Source organism: Malus sylvestris, chromosome 6 (genome assembly GCF_916048215.2).
Source record: "Malus sylvestris chromosome 6, drMalSylv7.2, whole genome shotgun sequence".
Taxonomy (NCBI): Eukaryota; Viridiplantae; Streptophyta; class Magnoliopsida; order Rosales; family Rosaceae; genus Malus; species Malus sylvestris.
Window position 1 is genome coordinate 2,861,053 of NC_062265.1, and position 23,091 is coordinate 2,884,143.

At 37.4% G+C, this 23,091-nt stretch overlaps 2 protein-coding genes and 1 long non-coding RNA gene across 11 annotated transcripts in view; 1 reads left to right on the forward strand and 2 right to left on the reverse strand.

Moving 5' to 3' along the window:
- Positions 1–930: 930 nt before the first annotated feature.
- LOC126627448 (uncharacterized) lies at positions 931–10,345 on the forward strand. 2 transcript variants are annotated; one of them, XR_007625022.1, is made up of 2 exons: positions 931–1,189; positions 10,189–10,345. It is a non-coding gene; the product is annotated as an uncharacterized LOC126627448 (long non-coding RNA). The 2 variants fall into 2 exon arrangements; XR_007625021.1 differs by lacking the exon at positions 931–1,189 and adding an exon at positions 5,437–5,693.
- Positions 10,111–23,091, reverse strand: part of LOC126627445 (uncharacterized) — a 97,672-nt gene continuing 84,691 nt past the window's right edge. For 5 of the 7 annotated variants that reach the window (XM_050296999.1, XM_050296997.1, XM_050296996.1 and 2 more), the window contains exon 3: positions 10,111–10,350. In XM_050296999.1, coding sequence (XP_050152956.1) covers positions 10,265–10,350 — 86 coding nt within the window. In that variant the 3' untranslated portion in view covers positions 10,111–10,264. Of the gene's footprint in view, positions 10,750–19,265; positions 19,905–23,091 lie in introns of those variants that run through there. The other 2 variants (XM_050297000.1, XM_050297001.1) reach the window with 2 other exon arrangements.
- LOC126627446 (uncharacterized) overlaps positions 14,612–23,091 on the reverse strand; it is a 30,514-nt gene continuing 22,034 nt past the window's right edge. For both annotated transcript variants that reach the window (XM_050297003.1, XM_050297002.1), the window contains exon 2: positions 14,612–15,270. In XM_050297003.1, the coding sequence (XP_050152960.1) occupies positions 14,766–15,227 (462 nt within the window). In that variant the 5' untranslated portion in view covers positions 15,228–15,270 and the 3' untranslated portion in view covers positions 14,612–14,765. The remainder of the gene's footprint in view (positions 15,271–23,091) is intronic.

Genomic DNA, 23,091 nt, shown 5'->3' on the forward strand with positions numbered 1-23,091 from the left:
GCACCTTAATGTAGTCTTTTTCCTATGATTAGGAGCATTATTCCCACTGCGTTTTTGCTATCTAACCAGGTTTTGACGACGCACCCACCTTGAGTTGATCATATCCCAGATGACATCTCGAAGACATTTCATTTGACTTTGCATTACTCACGCATTTCTCCTTTGACTATGGGTTTGTCCCTACTTAGCTTTTACCATAGCCATTGGGGTTTTTTTTTTTTTTTTTTTTTTTTGAGACTTAGTTCCACATGCAAGTTCCTACTTTAATTTGTGACTAGCGTGTTCCCAAAATCAGTGCCGACGAGTCGACTTCCTCATCTCTACATGATCCCGAATCTACTAGAGTATTTAAACACCCAAGAAGTGTTATAAACCTTGTATGTAAGTGTGATTGTGTAAATCCTAGATTTGATTTGATACAAGTTATTCTTCTCTAATGAGACTTGTATTCGTTGGAGGAGAAGGATTCTTCCCTCGCTTATTACTATAAATAAAGGCACTGGTTAGGGGGAATAACACATACTCTACACAACCCGACAACCACATCTCTCTCTCCTCTCTGCCGTGCCCGCTTTCTCCCCTATCAGATTAAAATAAGCCTCAACACTTCCAAAATTGTAAAATGAGATGTAAATTTCATTTTCGCATCTCAAAGTAGCATCTCTCCAGTGTAAATGCCCTTGTGTCTCGTATTAGAGATGCTATTAGAAAATTATCGTAACTTGAAATTGCCTTCGAAAGATTCTTGACCGAGTTAGTTATTAATGATGTATGACCATTTTGTTTGATTTGGAAAGAAAAAGTTATGGACAACTTTACGGAAACTATGGACACATTTACGAAAGTTTTATATTTTCATATTCACAAAGTTTTCTCAAGCCTGTCATATTTTTTGGTTTAAGATGGCATGAAAATAGATTATAGCCCTAAGTATATGCAAGGTATCACCCTACACCCCATCGTATTTCGCAAGAAACACAACTTTTATTGAACACAATACTGCACATGGGACATAACCACAGCTGATGCGATCTGTGTTTGTTGGTTTAATACACACGATTCAATGAAACTAAAATACTTAAAGAAAAAGGGGAAAAAAAAAACGAAAAGCTTGTGATGAAAATTAATGCCACTTTCGTAGGGAACTCGATTGCATTTAGAGCATGCAACAAGCCTTTTAAACCCATAGGTGACCCGTATGGGACGAGTGAAGTCTCGTGAGGGTTTCCAGAGACGTTACCCACAAACATCACGTGGTAATTTGATCAACGAGGCCCAACGGCAGTAAGGAGATCCGCTACTCCATTGACGTCAGGGTTGGCATCCTTTGCACAGAGGACAGCGTCTACACCTAGCACATAGGTTGGCGTTACATAGAGCTTGCTCTGCACATGGCGAAATCGAAAGACCACTTGTGTGGGGGTAGTTGGTCCGACATTCTCAGACTCGAACAAAGTGCAATTTTCATCGGTAACGGTTTCGTTTGGTGCATCAGCGGTGGCCACGATCTTAAATGGCGGTCCAGTTTGACCCGGCGCCCTTACGAAGTATTTGCCGTTTCCATTGTACTTGACATGCACGTCTCCAGGTTTTTGTCCATTCTCCGTTGCGAAAATTGGGGTAGATTCCTGTCCAGTGAATCGGAGAACCCCGTCTGCTCCGCAGCACAAGTAACGGTGGTTGCTGTTAGATTTCAATGCAAAAGGGTTTGGTAGGATTGCTGTCATGTTGAATGGGATGATAACGCTCACTTGTCTACTTTTTTTTTTCCTTCTCTTTCTCGTGTGATTTACTTGCTCCATAGGTTCTAACCTGCTACCCTATTTATAATACGGATAAGCCTATACCATCTTTGTCTATTCACATTATTTGTTCACACTAATGGTTTCGTAAATAAGGTGTTTTTATTTTTATTTATTTTTGGATTATGGGAGTGTAGGTACTGTTCATAGTCATTAACTAATATTTCTCACTGTTTTTGCTTTCAGCAAAATAATACAATTCTCAGTAGTTCTAAGTCTTTAATTAATACAGAAGAGTCCTATTGTTATTAAAGATAACTAACTAAAAAAATTATTTTTTTGTCATTGCATGTGCAGTTAGTAATAACCCGTTACTTATGCTAGACTTAAATAGGTTTCGGTGGCACTTGGTTTCTTTAACTAGAATAATTTATTTCCGAGTCAAAGTGGAAGAACCACATCAAATTGCGAAACAACTCTCTCCTCATCTAAGCAGCTTGAGCTTTCTACACTTACTCCATTTACAACGCGCAGCCCAGCAAGTGAGGGGAATTTGTGGAGCAAAAAATAATCCCAAAAATCAAGGACGCAACCCATGGACTTTTTCTCAATAAATACGAGATTGCCCTCTTTAAATGGGAAGACATACGCCCACGCACACCTTAGCATCCCTCGAAGTTCAAGCAGCGAACTAAGACTACTGAAAGCTCCCAGCTCTTGTCATGGAAAAATCAAGGGCATTAAAGACTAGATTAAATAATAAATCTTATCTTTAATACCATCCCAATTGAAGACAACTATATCAAGTAAGGAATCTCGGTCACAATCAGAGTTGTTTAACGAGGTATATATTTATTCGTGATTTTTTCAACAACTGAGTTGTTTAATTTGCTGAAGTCATTGAACTGACGCCAGATTGATTTAATAGCTGATCTCATTGCACGGCTTTAACTACTGTGGGGACAATTTCTGCAGGTAACCGAAATACACAATGTGGATGGAAAATGAACTCTTAAGCCCAGACCATATTTCCCTATTCACATTCTGTGTTCACGCATATGGTTTCGTAAATAAGGTCTTTTTATTTTTTATTTTTTGGATTATTGGAGTGTAGTCACTGTTCTGAGTCTTTAACTAATATTTCTCACTGTTTTTTCTTTGAAAAAAATAATATAATCTCAGTAGGTCTTAGTCTTTAATTAATACAGAAGAGTCCTATTGTTATTAAAGATAACTAATTAAAAAATTAATTTTTGTGATTGCATCTATAATTTTTAATAACCCTCTACTTATGGTTTCGTGAATAAGCTGTTTTTATTTTTTTATTTTTTGGATTATTGGAGTGTAGTCACGGTTCTGAGTCTTTAACTAATATTTCTCACTTTTTTTTCATTCAACAAAATAATACAATTCTCAGTAGTTCGAAGTCTTTAATTAATACAGAAGAGTCCTATTGTTATTAAAGATAACTAATTAAAAAATTAATTTTTGTGATTGCATCTATAATTTGTAATAACCCTCTACTTGTGGTAGACTTAAATAGGTTTTGGGGGCAACTGGCCCTCTTGAATACTAAATCTTATCTTATCATCAATACAAGATTAAATACTAAATCTGATCTTTAATACCATCCCAATTGAAGACAACCATATCTAAGTGCGATAGTCAAGCTTTATTGTACTTAGCTAAATGCACTAGATCCTACACCTCCTTCGCTGTTGATCTTTCGGCAAGATATAGTAATGCATCGACACACAGATACTGGACTCGGGTTAAGGACATCTTTCGTTACCTTAAGGGTACTATGGATCTGGGCCTGTTCTATTCCTACGGATCCTCGAGTGATGTCGCACTCCCTTATCTTGAGTTGATTCTCGCCTTGTTAGTTATGCCGATGTAGGATACTTGTCTGATCCGCAATAGTTGCGCTCTTAAACAGGTTATGTATTTACCGTTGAGGCACTACAATATCTTAGAGATCAACTAAACAGACCTTAGTTGCCACTTCGTCTCACCATGGTGAAATTCTCGCCTTACACGAAGCTACTTGGGAATGTTTTTGGCTGAGAATAGTTGTGGGCCATATTCGAAGCTCCTACGATCTTTACCCTGTCGTTGAAGTGCCAACGACGATCTATGAAGATAAAGCAACATGTATTGAACAGCTTAAGTAGGGTTACATCAAAGGAGACAACGCCAAGCACATTGCGCAGAAATTCTTCTTCTTAAATCAACAGCCAAAACATCCGAAGATTAAAGTCACGCAAATTCATTCACAAGATAAATCACTACCGAAGGCGACGTTTCAAAAGCTTGTTCAAGGAATAGGTATGTGTAAACTTTCGGAGTTGTAACATTGTTAGTTCTCTTTGGAATTATGTCGAACTCAGGGGGTGTAACCTGAAGTATACTTGCTTGATCTTAGGGCTGGTTTGGTATTGTTGTGCTTTGAAAAAAAAGCTCCTTCTGTTGTGCAGTGAGAATAAGCGACTGTGAAATAAAGCTGTAGAGTATTTGGTAAACGTTTTTGTAAAAATGTTTGTGAAAAAAAAAATAGCAGTATTATAGTGTTTGGTAAACTTTTATGTAAAACAGATGTGAAAAAAACCGGTTTTTGAAAGCTGGGTTTTGCAGCTCCTTGTTTTTCGTTTTTTTCACCCAAAACTTTGAAAAAAAGCTGAAGCTGAATGTTTACCAAACACAAAAAAAGCTCCAACTTTTTTTCATACCAGTTTTTTTTTTAATCACCTCAGTCCCAAAATGCACCTTAATGTAGTCTTTTTCCTATGATTAGGAGCATTATTCCCACTGCATTTTTGCTATCTAACCAGCTTTTGACGAGGCACCCACCTTGAGTTGATCATATCCCAGATGACATCTCGAAGACATTTCATTTGACTTTGCATTACTCACGCATTTGTCCTTTGACTATGGGTTTGTCCCTACCTAGCTTTTACCATAGCCATTGGGTTTTTTTTTTTTTTTTTTTTTTGTGACTTAGTTCCACATGCAAGTTCCTACTTTACTTTGTGACTAGCGTGTTCTCAGAATCAGTGCCGACGAGTCGACTTCCTCTACTCTACATGATCCCGAATCTAATAGAGTGTTTAAACACCCAAGGGGAAGTGTTATAAACCATGTATGTAAGTTAGATTGTGTAAATCCTAGATTTGATTTGATACTAGTTATTCTTCTCTAGTGAGACTTGTATTCGTTGGAGGAGAAGGATTCTTCCCTCACTTATTACTATAAATAAAGGCACTAGTTAGGGGGAATAACACATCCTCTACACAACCCTACAACCACATCTCTCTCTCCACTCTGCCGTGCCCCCTTTCTCCCCTGTCAGATTAAAATAAGCCTCAACACATCGAAAATTGTAAATTGAGATGTAAATTTCATTTTCGCATCTCAAAGTAGCATCTCTCCAGTGTAAATGCCCTTGTGTCTCGTATTAGAGATGCTATTAGAAAATTATCGTAACTTGAAATTGCCTTCGAAAGATTCTTGACCGAGTTAGTTATTAATGATGTATGACCATTTTGTTTGATTTGGAAAGAAAAAGTTATGGACAACTTTACGGAAACTATGGACACATTTACGAAAGTTTTATATTTTCATATTCACAAAGTTTTCTCAAGGCTGTCATATTTTTTGGTTTAAGATGGCATGAAAATAGATTATAGCCCTAAGTATATGCAAGGTATCACCCTACACCCCATCGTATTTCGCAAGAAACACAACTTTTATTGAACACAATACTGCACATGGGACATAACCACAGCTGATGCGATCTGTGTTTGTTGGTTTAATACACACGATTCAATGAAACTAAAATACTTAAAGAAAAAGGGGAAAAAAAAAACGAAAAACTTGTGATGAAAATTAATGCCACTTTCGTAGGGAACTCGATTGCATTTAGAGCATGCAACAAGCCTTTTAAACTCATAGGTGACCCGTATGGGACGAGTGAAGTCTCGTGAGGGTTTCCAGAGATGTTACCCACAAACATCACGTGGTAATTTGATCAACGAGGCCCAACGGCAGTAAGGAGATCCGCTACTCCATTGACGTCAGGGTTGGCATCCTTTGCACAGAGGACAGCGTCTACACCTAGCACATAGGTTGGCGTTACATAGAGCTTGCTCTGCACATGGCGAAATCGAAAGACCACTTGTGTGGGGGTAGTTGGTCCGACATTCTCAGACTCGAACAAAGTGCAATTTTCATCGGTAACGGTTTCGTTTGGTGCATCAGCGGTGGCCACGATCTTAAATGGCGGTCCAGTTTGACCCGGCGCCCTTACGAAGTATTTGCCGTTTCCATTGTACTTGACATGCACGTCTCCAGGTTTTTGTCCATTCTCCGTTGCGAAAATTGGGGTAGATTCCTGTCCAGTGAATCGGAGAACCCCGTCTGCTCCGCAGCACAAGTAACGGTGGTTGCTGTTAGATTTCAATGCAAAAGGGTTTGGTAGGATTGCTGTCATGTTGAATGCGATGATAACGCTCACTTGTATACTTTTTTTTTTCCTTCTCTTTCTCGTGTGATTTACTTGCTCCATAGGTTCTAACCTGCTACCCTATTTATAATACGGATAAGCCCATACCATCTTTGTCTATTCACATTATTTGTTCACACTAATGGTTTCGTAAATAAGGTGTTTTTATTTTTGGATTGTGGGAGTGTAGGTACTGTTCATAGTCATTAACTAATATTCCTCACTATTTTTGCTTTTAGCAAAATAATACAATTCTCAGTAGTTCTAAGTCTTTAATTAATACAGAAGAGTCCTATTGTTATTAAAGATAACTAACTAAAAAAATTATTTTTTTGTCATTGCATGTGCAGTTAGTAATAACCCGTTTCTTATGGTAGACTTAAATAGGTTTCGGTGGCAATTGGTTTCTTTACCTAGAATAATTTATTTCCGAGTCAAAGTGGAAGAACCACATCAAATTGCGAAACAACTCTCTCCTCATCTAAGCAGCTTGAGCTTTCTACACTTACTCCATTTTCAACGCGCAGCCCAGCAAGTGAGGGGAATTTGTGGAGCAAAAAATAATCCCAAAAATCATGGACGCAACCCATGGACTATTTCTCAATAAATACGAGATTGCCTTGTTTAAATGGGAAGACATACACCCACGCACACCTTAGCATCCCTGGAAGTTCAAGCAGCGAACTAAGACTACTGAAAGCTCCCTGCTCTTGTCATAGAAAAATCAAGGGCATTAAAGACTAGATTAAATAATAAATCTTATCTTTAATACCATCGCAATTGAAGACAACTATATCAAGTAAGGAATCTCGGTCACAATCAGAGTTGTTTATTTATTCGCGATTTTTTCAACAACTGAGTTGTTTAATTTGCTGAAGTCATTGAACTGACGCCAGATTGATATAATAGCTGATCTCATTGCACGGCTTTAACTACTGTGGGGACAATTTCTGCAGGTAACCGAAATACACAATGTGGATGGAAAATGAACTCTTAAGCCCAGACCATATTTCCCTATTCACATTCTGTGTTCACGCATTTGGTTTCGTAAATAAGGTCTTTTTATTGTTTATTTTTTGGATTATTGGAGTGTAGTCACTGTTCTGAGTCTTTAACTAATATTTCTCACTGTTTTTTCTTTGAAAAAAATAATATAATCTCAGTAGGTCTTAGTCTTTATTTAATACAGAAGAGTCCTATTGTTATTAAAGATAACTAATTAAAAAATTAATTTTTGTGATTGCATCTATAATTTTTAATAACCCTCTACTTATGGTTTCGTGAATAAGCTGTTTTTATTTTTTTATTTTTTGGATTATTGGAGTGTAGTCACGGTTCTGAGTCTTTAACTAATATTTCTCACTTTTTTTTTCATTCAACAAAATAATACAATTCTCAGTAGTTCGAAGTCTTTAATTAATACAGAAGAGTCCTATTGTTATTAAAGATAACTAATTAAAAAATTAATTTTTGTGATTGCATCTATAATTTGTAATAACCCTCTACTTGTGGTAGACTTAAATAGGTTTTGGGGGCAACTGGCCCTCTTGAATACTAAATCTTATCTTATCATCAATACAAGATTAAATACTAAATCTGATCTTTAATACCATCCCAATTGAAGACAACCATATCTAAGTGCGATAGTCAAGCTTTATTGTGCTTAGCTAAATGCACTAGATCCTACACCTCCTTCGCTGTTGATCTTTCGGCAAGATACAGTAATGCATTGACACACAGATACTGGACTCGTGTTAAGGACATCTTTCGTTACCTTAAGGGTACTATGGATCTGGGCCTGTTCTATTCCTACGGATCCTCGAGTGATGTCGCACTCCCTTATCTTGAGTTGATTCTCGCCTTGTTAGTTATGCCAATGTAGGATACTTGTCTGATCCGCAATAGTTGCGCTCTTAAACAGGTTATGTATTTACCGTTGAGGCACTACAATATCTTAGAGATCAACTAAACAGACCTTAGTTGCCACTTCGTCTAACCATGGTGAAATTCTCGCCTTACACGAAGCTACTCGGGAATGTTTTTGGCTGAGAATAGTTGTGGGCCATATTCAAAGTTCCTGCGATCTTTACCCTGTCGTTGAAGTGCCAACGACGATCTATGAAGATAATGCAACATGTATTGAGCTGCTTAAGTAGGGTTACATCAAAGGAGACAACTCCAAGCACATTGTGCAAAAATTCTTCTTCTCAAATCAACAGCAAAAACATCCGAAAATGAAAGTCATGCAAATTCATTCACAAGACAAATCACTACCAAAGGCGACGTTTCAAAAGCTTGTTCAAGGAATAGGTATGCGTAAACTTCCTGAGTTGTAACATTGTTAGTTCTCTTTGGAATTATGTCAAACTCAGGGGGTGTAACCTGAAGTATACTTGCTTGATCTTAGGGCTGGTTTGGTATTGCTGTGCTTTGAAAAAAAAGCTGCTTCTGTTGTGCTGTGAGAATAAGCAACTGTGAAATAAAGCTGAAGAGTATTTGGTAAACGTTTTTGTAAAAATGTTTGTGAAAAAAAAAATAGCAGTATTATAGTGTTTGGTAAACTTTTATGTAAAACAGATGTGAAAAAAAGTCGGTTTTTGAAAGCTGGGTTTTGCAGCTCCTTGTTTTTCGCTTTTTTCACCCAAAACTGTGAAAGAAAACTGAAGCTGAATGTTTACCAAACACAAAAAAGATCCCAGCTTTTTTTCATACCAGCTTTCTTTTTAATCACCTCAATCCCAAAATGCACCTTAATGTAGTCTTTTTCCTATGATTAGGATCATTATTCCTACTGGGGTTTTGCTATCTAACCAGGTTTCGACGAGGCACCCACCTTGAGTTGATCATATCCCAGATGACATCTCGAAAACATTTCATTTGACATTGCATTACTCACGCATTTCTCCTTTGACTATGGGTTTGTCCCTACTTAGCTTTTACCATAGCCATTGGGGTTTTTTTTTTTTTTTTTTTTGAGACTTAGTTCCACATGCAAGTTCCTGCTTTAATTTGTGACTAGCGTGTTCCCAGAATCAGTGCCGACGAGTCGACTTCCTCAACTCTACATGATCCCGAATCTACTAGAGTATTTAAACACCAAAGGGGAAGTGTTATAAACCTTGTATGTAAGTGTGATTGTGTAAATCCTAGATTTGATTTAGATTTGATTTGATACTAGTTATTCTTCTCTAATGGGACTTGTATTCGTTGGAGGAGAAGGATTCTTCCCTCGCTTATTACTATAAATAAAGGCACTGGTTAGGGGGAATAACATATACTCTACACAACCCTACAACCACATCTCTCTCTCCTCTCTGCCGTGCCCCCTTTCTCCCCTGTCAGATTAAAATAAGCCTCAACACTTCCAAAATTGTAAAATGAGATGTAAATTTCATTTTCGCATCTCAAAGTAGCATCTCTCCAGTGTAAATGCCCTTGTGTCTCGTATTAGAAATGCTATTAGAAAATTATCGTAACTTGAAATTGCCTTCGAAAGATTCTTGATCGAGTTAGTTATTAATGATGTATGACCATTTTGTTTGATTTGGAAAGGAAAAGATATGGACAACTTTACGGAAACTATGGACACATTTACGAAAGTTTTATATTTACATATTCACAAAGTTTTCTCAAGCCTGTCATATTTTTTGGTTTAAGATGGCATGAAAATAGATTATACCCCTAAGTATAAGCAAGGTATCACCATACACCCCATCGTATTTCGCAAGAAACACAACTTTTATTGAATACAATACTGCACATGGGACATAACCACAGCTGATGCGATCTGTGTTTGTTGGTTTAATACACACGATTCAGTGAAACTAAAATACTTAAAGAAAAAGAGTAAAAAAAAAAACGAAAAAGTTGTGATGAAAATTAATGTCACTTTCGTAGGGAACTCGATTGCATTTAGAGCATGCAACAAGCCTTTTAAACCCATAGGTGACCCGTATGGGACGAGTGAAGTCTCGTGAGGGTTTCCAGAGACGTTACCCACAAACATCACGTGGTAATTTGATCAACGAGGCCCAACGGCTGTAAGGAGATCCGCTACTCCATTGACGTCAGGGTTGGCATCCTTTGCACAGAGGACAGCGTCTAAACCTAGCACATAGGTTGGCGTTACATAGAGCTTGCTCTGCACATGGCGAAATCGAAAGACCACTTGTGTGGGGGTAGTTGGTCCGACATTCTCAGACTCGAACAAAGTGCAACTTTCATCGGTAATGGTTTCGTTTGGTGCATCAGCGGTGGCCACGATCTTAAATGGCGGTCCAGTTTGACCCGGCGCCCTTACGAAGTATTTGCCGTTTCCATTGTACTTGACATGCACGTCTCCAGGTTTTTGTCCATTCTCCGTCGCGAAAATTGGTGTAGATTCCTGTCCAGTGAATCGGAGAACCCCGTCTGCTCCGCAGCACAAGTAACGGTGGTTGCTGTTAGATTTCAATGCAAAAGGGTTTGGTAGGATTGCTGTCATGTTGAATGGGATGATAACGCTCACTTATCTACTTTTTTTTTTCCTTCTCTTTCTCGTGTGATTTAGTTGCTCCATAGGTTCTAACCTGCTACCCTTTTTATAATACAGATAAGCCCATACCATCTTTGTCTATTCACATTATTTGTTCACACTAATGGGTTCGTAAATAAGGTGTTTTTATTTTTATTTATTTTTGGATTATGGGAGTGTAGGTACTGTTCATAGTCATTAACTAATATTTCTCACTGTTTTTGCTTTTACCAAAATAATACAATTCTCAGTAGTTCTAAGTCTTTAATTAATACAGAAGAGTCCTATTGTTACTAAAGATACCTAACTAAAAAAATTATTTTTTTGTCATTGCATGTCCAGTTAGTAATAACCTGTTACTTATGGTAGACTTAAATAGGTTTCGGTGGCAATTGGTTTCTTTACCTAGAATAATTTATTTCCGAGTCAAAGTGGAAGAACCACATCAAATTGCGAAGCAACTCTCTCCTCATCTAAGCAGCTTGAGCTTTCTACACTTACTCCATTTTCAACGCGCAGCCCAGCCAGTGAGGGGAATTTGTGGAGCAAAAAATAATCCCAAAAATCATGGACGCAACCCATGGATTTTTTCTCAATAAATACGAGATTGCCCTCTTTAAATGGGAAGACATACACCCACGCACACCTTAGCATCCCTGGAAGTTCAAGCAGCGAACTAAGACTACTGATAGCTCCCTGCTCTTGTCATAGAAAAATCAAGGGCATTAAAGACTAGATTAAATAATAAATCTTATCTTTAATACCATCCCAATTGAAGACAACTATATCAAGTAAGGAATCTCGGTCACAATCAGAGTTGTTTAACGAGGCATATATTTATTCGCGATTTTTTCAACAACTGAGTTGTTTAATTTGCTGAAGTCATTGAACTGACGCCAGATTGATTTAATAGCTGATCTCATTGCACGGCTTTAACTACTGTGGGGACAATTTCTGCAGGTAACCGAAATACACAATGTGGATGGAAAATGAACTCTTAAGCCCAGACCATATTTCCCTATTCACATTCTGTGTTCACGCATATGGTTTCGTAAATATGGTTTTTTATTTTTTATTTTTTGGATAATTGGAGTGTAGTCACTGTTCTGTGTCTTTAACTAATATTTCTCACTGTTTTTTCTTTCAAAAAAATAATATAATCTCAGTAGGTCTTAGTCTTTAATTAATACAGAAGAGTCCTATTGTTATTAAAGATAACTAATTAAAAAATTAATTTTTGTGATTGCATCTATAATTTTTAATAACCCTCTACTTATGGTTTCGTGAATAAGGTGTTTTTATTTTTTATTTTTTGGATTATTGGAGTGTAGTCACAGTTCTGGGTCTTTAACTAATATTTCTCACTGTTTTTTCATTCAACAAAATAATACAATTCTCAGTAGTTCGAAGTCTTTAATTAATACAGAAGAGTCCTATTGTTATTAAGATAACTAATTAAAAATTTTTGTGATTGCATCTATAATTTGTAATAACCCTCTACTTATGGTAGACTTAAATAGGTTTTGGGGGCAACTGGACCTCTTGCATACTAAATCTTATCTTATCTTTAATACAAGATTAAAAACTAAATCTGATCTTTAATACCATCCCAGTTGAAGACAACCATATCTAAGTGTGATAGGCAAGCTTTATTGTACTAGCTAAATGCACTAGATCCTACACCTCCTTCGCTGTTGATCTTTCGGCAAGATACAGTAATGCATCGACACACAGATACTGGACTCGGGTTAAGGACATCTTTCGTTACCTTAAGGGTACTATGGATCTGGGCCTGTTCTATTCCTACGGATCCTCGAGTGATGTCGCACTCCCTTATCTTGAGTTGATTCTCGCCTTGTTAGTTATGCCGATGTAGGATACTTGTCTGATCCGCAATAGTTGCGCTCTTAAACAGGTTATGTATTTACCGTTGACGCACTACAATATCTTAGATATCAACTAAACAGACCTTAGTTGCCACTTCGTCTAACCATGGTGAAATTCTCGCCTTACACGAAGCTACTCGGGAATGTTTTTGGCTGAGAATAGTTGTGGGCCATATTCGAAGCTCCTGTGATCTTTACACTGTCGTTGAAGTGCCAACGACGATCTATGAAGATAACGCAACATGTATTGAACAGCTTAAGTAGGGTTACATCAAAGGAGACAACGCCAAGCACATTGCGCAGAAATTCTTCTTCTCAAATCAACAGCAAAAACATCCGAAGATTAAAGTCACGCAAATTCATTCACAAGACAAATCACTACCGAAGGCGATGTTTCAAAAGCTTGTTCAAGGAATAGGTATGCGTAAACTTTCTGAGTTGTAACATTGTTAGTTCTCTTTGGAATTATGTCGAACTCAGGGGGTGTAACCTGAAGTATACTTGCTTGATCTTAGGGCTGGTTTGGTATTGTTGTGCTTTGAAAAAAAAACTGCTTCTGTTGTGCTGTGAGAATAAGCGACTGTGAAATAAAGCTGTAGAGTATTTGGTAAACGTTTTTGTAAAAATGTTTGTGAAAAAAAAAAAGCAGTATTATTGTGTTTGGTAAACTTTTATGTAAAACAGATGTGAAAAAAGCCGGTTTTCGAAAGCTGGGTTTCGCAGCTCCTTGATTTTCGCTTTTTTCACCCAAAACTGTGAAAAAAAACTGAAGCTGAATGTTTACCAAACACAAAAAAGCTCCCAGCTTTTTTTTATACCAGCTTTTTTTTTAATCACCTCAGTCCCAAAATGCACCTTAATGTAGTTTTTTTCGTTTGATTATGAGCATTATTCCCACTGCGTTTTTGCTATCTAACCAGGTTTTGACGAGGCACCCACCTTGAGTTGATCATATCCCAGATGACATCTCGAAGACGTTTCATTTGACTTTGCATTACTCACGCATTTCTCCTTTGACTATGGGTGTGTCCCTACTTAGCTTTTACCATAGCCATTGGGTTTTTTATTTTTTTAATTTTTTATTTTTTTAGACTTAGTTCCACATGCAAGTTCCTACTTTACTTTGTGACTAGCGTGTTCCAAGAATCAGTGCCGACGAGTCGACTTCCTCAACTCTACATGATCCCGAATCTACTAGAGTATTTAAAAACCCAAGGGGAAGTGTTATAAACCATGTATGTAAGTTAGATTGTGTAAATCCTAGATTTGATTTGATAATAGTTATTCTTCTCTAATGGGACTTGTATTCGTTGGAGGAGAAAGATTCTTCCCTCAGTTATTACTAAAAATAAAGGCACTGGTTAGGGGGAATAACACATCCTCTACACAACCCTACAACCACATCTCTCTCTCCTCTCTGCCGTGCCCCCTTTCTCCCCTGTCAGATTAAGATAAGCCTCAACACATCCAAAATTGTAAAATGAGATCTATATTTCATTTTCGCATCTCAAAGTAGCATATCTCCAGTGTAAATGCCCTTGTGTCTCGTATTAGAGATGCTATTAGAAAATTATCGTAACTTAAAATTGCCTTCGAAAGATTCTTGATCGAGTTAGTTACTAATGATGTATGACCATTTTGTTTGATTTGGAAAGAAAAAGATATGGACAACTTTACGGAAAATATGGACACATTTACGAAAGTTTTATATTTTCATATTCACAAAGTTTTCTCAAGCCTGTCATATTTTTTGGTTTAAGATGGCATGAAAATAGATTATACCCCTAAGTATTTGCAAGGTATCACCATACACCCCATCGTATTTCGCCAGAAACACAACTTTTATTGAACACAATACTGCACATGGGACATAACCACAGCTGATGCGATCTGTGTTTGTTGGTTTAATACACACGATTAAGTGAAACCAAAATACTTAACGAGAAAGAGGAAAAAAAAAACGAAAAAGTTGTGATGAAAATTAATGCCACTTTCGTAGGGAACTCGATTGCATTTAGAGCATGCAACAAGCCTTTTAAACCCATAGGTGACCCGTATGGGACGAGTGAAGTCTCGTGAGGGTTTCCAGAGACGTTACCCACAAACATTACGTGATAATTTGATCAACGAGGCCCAACGGCAGTAAGGAGATCCGCTACTCCATTGACGTCAGGGTTGGCATCCTTTGCACAGAGGACAGCGTCTACACCTAGCACATAGGTTGGCGTTACATAGAGCTTGCTCTGCACATGGCGAAATCGAAAGACCACTTGTGTGGGGGTAGTTGGTCCGACATTCTCAGACTCGAACAAAGTGCAATTTTCGTCGGTAATGGTTTCGTTTGGTGCATCAGCGGTGGCCACGATCTTAAATGGCGGTCCAGTTTGACCCGGCGCCCTTACGAAGTATTTGCCGTTTCCATTGTACTTGACATGCACGTCTCCAGGTTTTTGTCCATTCTCCGTTGCGAAAATTGCGGTAGATTCCTGTCCAGTGAATCGGAGAACCCCGTCTGCTCCGCAGCACAAGTAACGGTGGTTGCTGTTAGATTTCAATGCAAAAGGGTTTGGTAGGATTGCTGTCATGTTGAATGGGATGATAACGCTCACTTGTCTACTTTTTTTTTTCCTTCTCTTTCTCGTGTGATTTACTTGCTCCATAGGTTCTAACCTGCTACCCTATTTATAATACGGATAAGCCCATACCATCTTTGTCTACTCACATTATTTGTTCACACTAACGGTTTCGTAAATAAGGTGTTTTTATTTTTATTTATTTTTGGATTATGGGAGTGTAGGTACTGTTCATAGTCATTAACTAATATTTCTCACTGTTTTTGCTTTCAGCAAAATAATACAATTCTCAGTAGTTCTAAGTCTTTAATTAATACAGAAGAGTCCTTTTGTTATTAAACATAACTAACTAAAAAAATTATTTTTTTGTCATTTCATGTGCAGTTAGTAATAACCCGTTACTTATGGTAGACTTAAATATGTTTCGGTGGCAATTGGTTTCTTTACCTAGAATAATTTATTTCTGAGTCAAAGTGGAAGAACCACATCAAATTGCGAAACAACTCTCTCCTCATCTAAGCAGCTTGAGCTTTCTACACTTGCTCCATTTTCAACGCGCAGCCCAGCAAGTGAGGGGAATTTGTGGAGCAAAAAATAATCCCAAAAATCATGGACGCAACCCATGGACTTTTTCTCAATAAATACAAGATTGCCCTCTTTAAATGGGAAGACATACACCCACGCACACCTTAGCATCCCTCGAAGTTCAAGCAGCGAACTAAGACTACTGAAAACTCCCTGCTCTTGTCATAGAAAAATCAAGGGCATTAAAGACTACATTAAATAATACATCTTATCTTTAATACCATCCCAATCGAAGACAACTATATCAAGTAAGGAATCTCGGTCACAATCAGAGTTGTTTAACGAGGTATATATTTATTCGCGATTTTTTCAACAACTGAGTTGTTTAATTTGCTGAAGTCATTGAACTGACGCCAGATTGATTTAATAGCTGATCTCATTGCACGACTTTAACTACTGTGCGGACAATTTCTGAAGGTAACCGAAATACACAATGTGGATGGAAAATGAACTCTTAAGCCCAGACCATATTTCCCTATTCACAATCTGTGTTCACGCATATGGTTTCGTAAATAAGGTGTTTTTATTTTTTATTTTTTGGATTATTGGAGTGTAGTCACTGTTCTGAGTCTTTAACTAATATTTATCACTGTTTTTTCTTTCAAAAAAATAATATAATCTCAATAGGTCTTAGTCTTTATTTAATACAGAAGAGTCCTATTGTTATTAAAGATAACAAATTAAAAAATTAATTTTTGTGATTGCATCTATAATTTTTAATAACCCTCTACTTATGGTTTCGTGAATAAGGTGTTTTTATTTTTTATTTTTTGGATTATTGGAGTGTAGTCACAGTTCTGGGTCTTTAACTAATATTTCTCACTGTTTTTTCATTCAACAAAATAATACAATTCTCAGTAGTTCGAAGTCTTTAATTAATACAGAAGAGTCCTATTGTTATTAAGATAACTAATTAAAAATTTTTGTGATTGCATCTATAATTTGTAATAACCCTCTACTTATGGAAGACTTAAATAGGTTTTGGGGGCAACTGGCCCTCTTGAATACTAAATCTTATCTTATCTTTAATACAAGATTAAAAACTAAATCTGATCTTTAATACCATCCCAGTTGAAGACAACCATATCTAAGTGCAATAGGCAAGCTTTATTGTACCTAGCTAAATGCACTAGATCCTACACCTCCTTCGCTGTTGATCTTTCGGCAAGATATAGTAATGCATCGACACACAGATACTAGACTCGTGTTAAGGACATCTTTCGTTACCTTCAGGGTACTATGGATCTGGGCCTGTTCTATTCCTACGGATCCTCGAGTGACCTAGCTAAATGCACTAGATCCTACACCTCCTTCGCTGTTGATCTTTCGGCAAGATATAGTAATGCATCGACACACAGATACTAGACTCGTGTTAAGGACATCTTTCGTTACCTTCAGGGTACTATGGATCTGGGCCTGTTCTATTCCTACGGATCCTCGAGTGATGTCGCACTCCCTTATCTTGAGTTGATTCTCGCCTTGTTAGTTATGCCGATGTAGGATACTTGTCTGATCCGCAATAGTTGCGCTCTTAAACAGTTTATGTATTTACCGTTGAGGCACTACAATATCTTAGATATCAACTAAACAGACCTTAGTTGCCACTTCGTCTAACCATGGTGAATTTCTCGCCTTACACGAAGCTACTCGGGAATGTTTTTGGCTGAGAATAGTTGTGGGCCATATTCGAAGCTCCTGCGATCTTTACCCTGTCGTTGAAGTGCCAACGACGATCTATGAAGATAACGCAACATGTATTGAACAACTTAAGTAGGGTTACATCAAAGGAGACAACGCCAAGCACATGGCGCAGAAGTTCTTCTTCTCAAATCAACAGCAAAAACATCCGAAGATTAAAGTCACGCAAATTCATTCACAAGAAAAATAACTACCGAAGGCGACGTTTCAAAAGCTTGTTCAAGGAATAGGTATGCGTAAACTTTCTGAGTTGTAACATTGTTAGTTCTCTTTGGAATTATGTCGAACTCAGGGGGTGTAACCTGAAGTATACTTGGTTGATCTTAGGGCTGATTTGGTATTGTTGTGCTTTGAAAAAAAAGCTACTTCTGTTGTGCTGTGAGAATAAGCGACTGTGAAATAAAGCTGTAGAGTATTTGGTAAACGTTTTTGTAAAAATGTTTGTGAAAAAAAAAAGCAGTATTATAGTGTTTGGTAAACTTTTATGTAAAACAGATGTGAAAAAAAGCCGGTTTTTGAAAGCTGGGTTTTGCAGCTCCTTGTTTTTCGCTTTTTTCACCCAAAACTCTGAAAAAAAGCTGAAGCTGAATGTTTACCAAACACAAAAAAGCTCCCAGCTTTTTTTCATACCATCTTTTTTTTTAATCACCTCAGTCCCAAAATGCACCTTAATGTAGTCTTTTTCCTATGATTAGGAGCATTATTCCCACTGCGTTTTTGCTATCTAACCATGTTTTGACGAGGCACACACCTTGAGTTGATCATATCCCAGATGACATCTCGAAAACATTTCATTTGACTTTGCATTACTCACGCATTTCTCCTTTGACTATGGGTTTGTCCCTACTTAGCTTTTACAATAGCCATTGGGTTTTTTTTTTTTTTTGAGACTTAGTTCCACATGCAAGTTCCTACTTTACTTTGTGACTAGCGTGTTCCCAGAATCAGTGCCGACGAGTCGACTTCCTCAACTCTACATGATCCCGAATCTACTAGAGTATTTAAACACCCAAGGGGAAGTGTTATAAACCATGTATGTAAGTTAGATTGTGTAAATCCTAGATTTGATTTGATACTAGTTATTCTTCTCTAATGGGACTTGTATTCGTTGGAGGAGAAGGATTCTTCCCTCACTTCTTACTATAAATAAAGGCACTGGTTAGGGGGAATAACACATCCTCTACACAACCCTACAACCACATCTCTCTCTCCTCTTTGCCGTGCCCCCTTTCTCCCGGGTCAGATTAAAATAAGCCTCAACACTTCCAAAATTGTAAAATGAGATGTAAATTTCATTTTCGCATATCAAAGTAGCATCTCTCCAGTGTAAATGCTCTTGTGTCTCGTATTAGAGATGCTATTAGAAAATTATCGTAACTTGAAATTGCCTTCGAAAGATTCTTGATCGAGTTAGTTATTAATGATGTATGACCAGTTTGTGTTATTTGGAAAGAAAAAGATATGGACAACTTTACGGAAACTGTGGACAGATTTACGAAAGTTTTATATTTTCATATTCACAAAGTTTTCTCAAGGCTGTCATATTTTTTGGTTTAAGATGGCATGAAAATGGATTATACCCCTAAGTATATGCAAGGTATCACCCTACACCCCATCGTATTTCGCAAGAAACACAACTTTTATTGAACAAAATACTGCACATGGGACATAACCACAGCTGATGCGATCTGTGTTTGTTGGTTTAATACACACGATTCAGTGAAACTAAAATACTTCAAGAAAAAGAGGAAAAAAAAAACGAAAAAGTTGTGATGAAAATTAATGCCACTTTCGTAGGGAACTCGATTGCATTTAGAGCATGCAACAAGCCTTTTAAACCCATAGGTGACCCGTATGGGACGAGTGAAGTCTCGTGAGGGTTTCCAGAGACGTTACCAACAAACATCACGTGATAATTTGATCAACGAGGCCCAACGGCAGTAAGGAGATCCGCTACTCCATTGACGTCAGGGTTGGCATCCTTTGCACAGAGGACAGCGTCTACACCTAGCACATAGGTTGGCGTTACATAGAGCTTGCTCTGCACATGGCGAAATCGAAAGACCACTTGTGTGGGGGTAGTTGGTCCGACATTCTCAGACTCGAACAAAGTGCAATTTTCGTCGGTAATGGTTTCGTTTGGTGCATCAGCGGTGGCCACGATCTTAAATGGCGGTCCAGTTTGACCCGGCGCCCTTACGAAGTATTTGCCGTTTCCATTGTACTTGACATGCACGTCTCCAGGTTTTTGTCCATTCTCCGTTGCGAAAATTGGGGTAGATTCCTGTCCTGTGAATCGGAGAACCCCGTCTGCTCCGCAGCACAAGTAACGGTGGTTGCTGTTAGATTTCAATGCAAAAGGGTTTGGTAGGATTGCTGTCATGTTGAATGGGATGATAACGCTCACTTGTCTACTTTTTTTTTTCCTTCTCTTTCTCGTGTGATTTACTTGCTCCATAGGTTCTAACCTGCTAACCTATTTATAATACGGATAAGCCCATACGATCTTTTTCTATTCACATTATTTGTTCACACTAATGGTTTCGTAAATAAGGTGTTTTTATTTTTATTTATTTTTGGATTATGGGAGTGTAGGTACTGTTCATAGTCATTAACTAATATTTCTCACTGTTTTTGCTTTCAGCAAAATAATACAATTCTCAGTAGTTCTAAGTCTTTAATTAATACAGAAGAGTCCTATTGTTATTAAAGATAACTAACTAAAAAAATTATTTTTTTGTCATTGCATGTGCAGTTAGTAATAACCCGTTACTTATGGTAGACTTAAATAGGTTTCGGTGGCAATTGGTTTCTTTAACTTGAATAATTTATTTCCGAGTCAAAGTGGAAGAACCACATCAAATTGCGAAACAACTGTCTCCTCATCTAAGCAGCTTGAGCTTTCTACACTTACTCCATTTTCAACGCACAGCCCAGCAAGTGAGGGGAATTTGTGGAGCAAAAAATAATCCCAAAAATCATGGACGCAACCCATGGACTTTTTCTCAATAAATACGAGATTGCCCTCTTTAAATGGGAAGACATACTCCCACGCACACCTTAGCATCCCTGGAATTTCAAGCAGCGAACTAAGACTACTGAAAGCTCCCTCCTCTTGTCATAGAAAAGTCAAGGTCATTAAAGACTAGATTAAATAATAAATCTTATCTTTAATACCATCCCAATTGAAGACAACTATATCAAGTAAGGAATCTCGGTCACAATCAGAGTTGTTTAACGAGGTATATATTTATTCGCGATTTTTTCAACAACTGAGTTGTTTAATTTGCTGAAGTCATTGAACTGACGCCAAATTGATTTAATAGCTGATCTCATTGCACGGCTTTAACTACTGTGGGGAAAATTTCTGCAGGTAAACCGAAATACACAATGTGGATGGAAAATGAACTCTTAAGGCCAGACCATATTTCCCTATTCACATTCTGTGTTCACGCATATGGTTTCGTAAATAAGGTCTTTTTATTTTTTATTTTTTGGATTATTGGAGTGTAGTCACTGTTCTGAGTCTTTAACTAATATTTCTCACTGTTTTGTCTTTCAAAAAAATAATATAATCTCAATAGGTCTTAGTCTTTAATTAATACAGAAGAGTCCTATTGTTATTAAAGATAACTAATTAAAAAATTAATTTTTGTGATTGCATCTATAATTTTTAATAACCCTCTACTTATGGTTTGGTGAATAAGGTGTTTTTGTTTTTTATTTTTAGGATTATTGGAGTGTAGTCACAGTTCTGAGTCTTTAACTAATATTTCTCACAGCTTTTTCATTCAACAAAATAATACAATTCTCAGTAGTTCGAAGTCTTTAATTAATACAGAAGAGTCCTATTTTTATTAAAGATAACTAATTAAAAAATTAATTTTTGTGATTGCATCTATAATTTGTAGTACCCTCTACTTATGGTAGACTTAAATAGGTTTTGGGGGCAACTGACCCTCTTGAATACTAAATCTTATCTTATCTTTAATACAAGATTAAATAGTAAATCTGATTTTTAATACCATCCCAGTTGAAGACAACGATATCTAAGTGCGATAGGCAAGCTTTATTGTCCTTAGCTAAATGCACTAGATCCTACACCTCCTTCGCTGTTGATCTTTCGGCAAGATACAGTAATGCATCGACACACAGATACTGGACTCGGGTTAAGGACATCTTTCGTTACCTTAAGGGTACTATGGATCTGGGCCTGTTCTATTCCTACGGATCCTCGAGTGATGTCGCACTCCCTTATCTTGAGTTGATTCTCGCCTTGTTAGTTATGCCGATGTAGGATACTTGTCTGATCCGCAATAGTTGCGCTCTTAAACAGGTTATGCATTTACCGTTGAGGCACTACAATATCTTAGAGATCAACTAAACAGACCTTAGTTGCCACTTCGTCTCACCATGGTGAAATTCTCGCCTTACACGAAGCTACTCGGGAATGTTTTTGGCTGAGAATAGTTGTGGGCCATATTCGTAGCTCCTGCGATCTTTACCGTGTCGTTGAAGTGCCAACGACGATCTATGAAGATAACACGACATGTATTGAACAACTTAAGTAGGGTTACATCAAAGGAGACAACGCCAAACACATTGCGCAGAAATTCTTCTTCTCAAATCAACAGCAAAAACATCCGAAGATTAAAGTCACGCAAATTCATTCACAAGACAAATCACTACCGAAGGCGATTTTTCAAAAGCTTGTTCAAGGAATAGGTATGCGTAAACTTTCTGAGTTGTAACATTGTTAGTTCTCTTTGGAATTATGTCGAACTCAGGGGGTGTAACCTGAAGTATACTTGGTTGATCTTAGGGCTGGTTTGGTATTGTTGTGCTTTGAAAAAAAAGCTGCTTCTGTTGTGCAGTGAGAATAAGCGACTTTGAAATAAAGCTGTAAAGTATTTGGAAAACGTTTTTGTAAAAATGTTTGTGAAAAAAAAAATAGCAGTGTTATAGTGTTTGGTAAACTTTTATGTAAAACAGATGTGAAAAAAAGCCAGTTTTTGAAAGCTGGGTTTTGCAGCTCCTTGTTTTTCGCTTTTTTCACCCAAAACTGTGAAAAAAAACTGAAGCTGAATGTTTACCAAACACAAAAAAGTTCCCGCTTTTTTTTATACCAGCTTTTTTTTTAATAACCTTAGTCCCAGAATGCAACTTAATGTAGTCTTTTTCCTATGATTAGGAGCATTATTCCCACGGCGTTTTTGCTATCTAACCAGATTTTGACGAGGCACCCACCTTGAGTTGATCATATCCCAGATGACATCTCGAAGACATTTCATTTGACTTTGCATTACTCACTCATTTCTCCTTTGACTATGGGTTTGTCCCTACTTAGCTTTTACCATTGGGTTTTTTTTTTTTTTTTTTTTTTTTTTTTTGAGACTTAGTTCCACATGCAAGTTCGTACTTTACTTTGTGACTAGCGTGTTCCCAGAATCAGTGCCGACGAGTCGACTTCCTCAACTCTACATGATCCCGAATCTACTAGAGTATTTAAACACCCAAGGGGAAGTGTTATAAACCATGTATGTAAGTTAGATTGTGTAAATCCTAGATTTGATTTGATACTAGTTATTCTTCT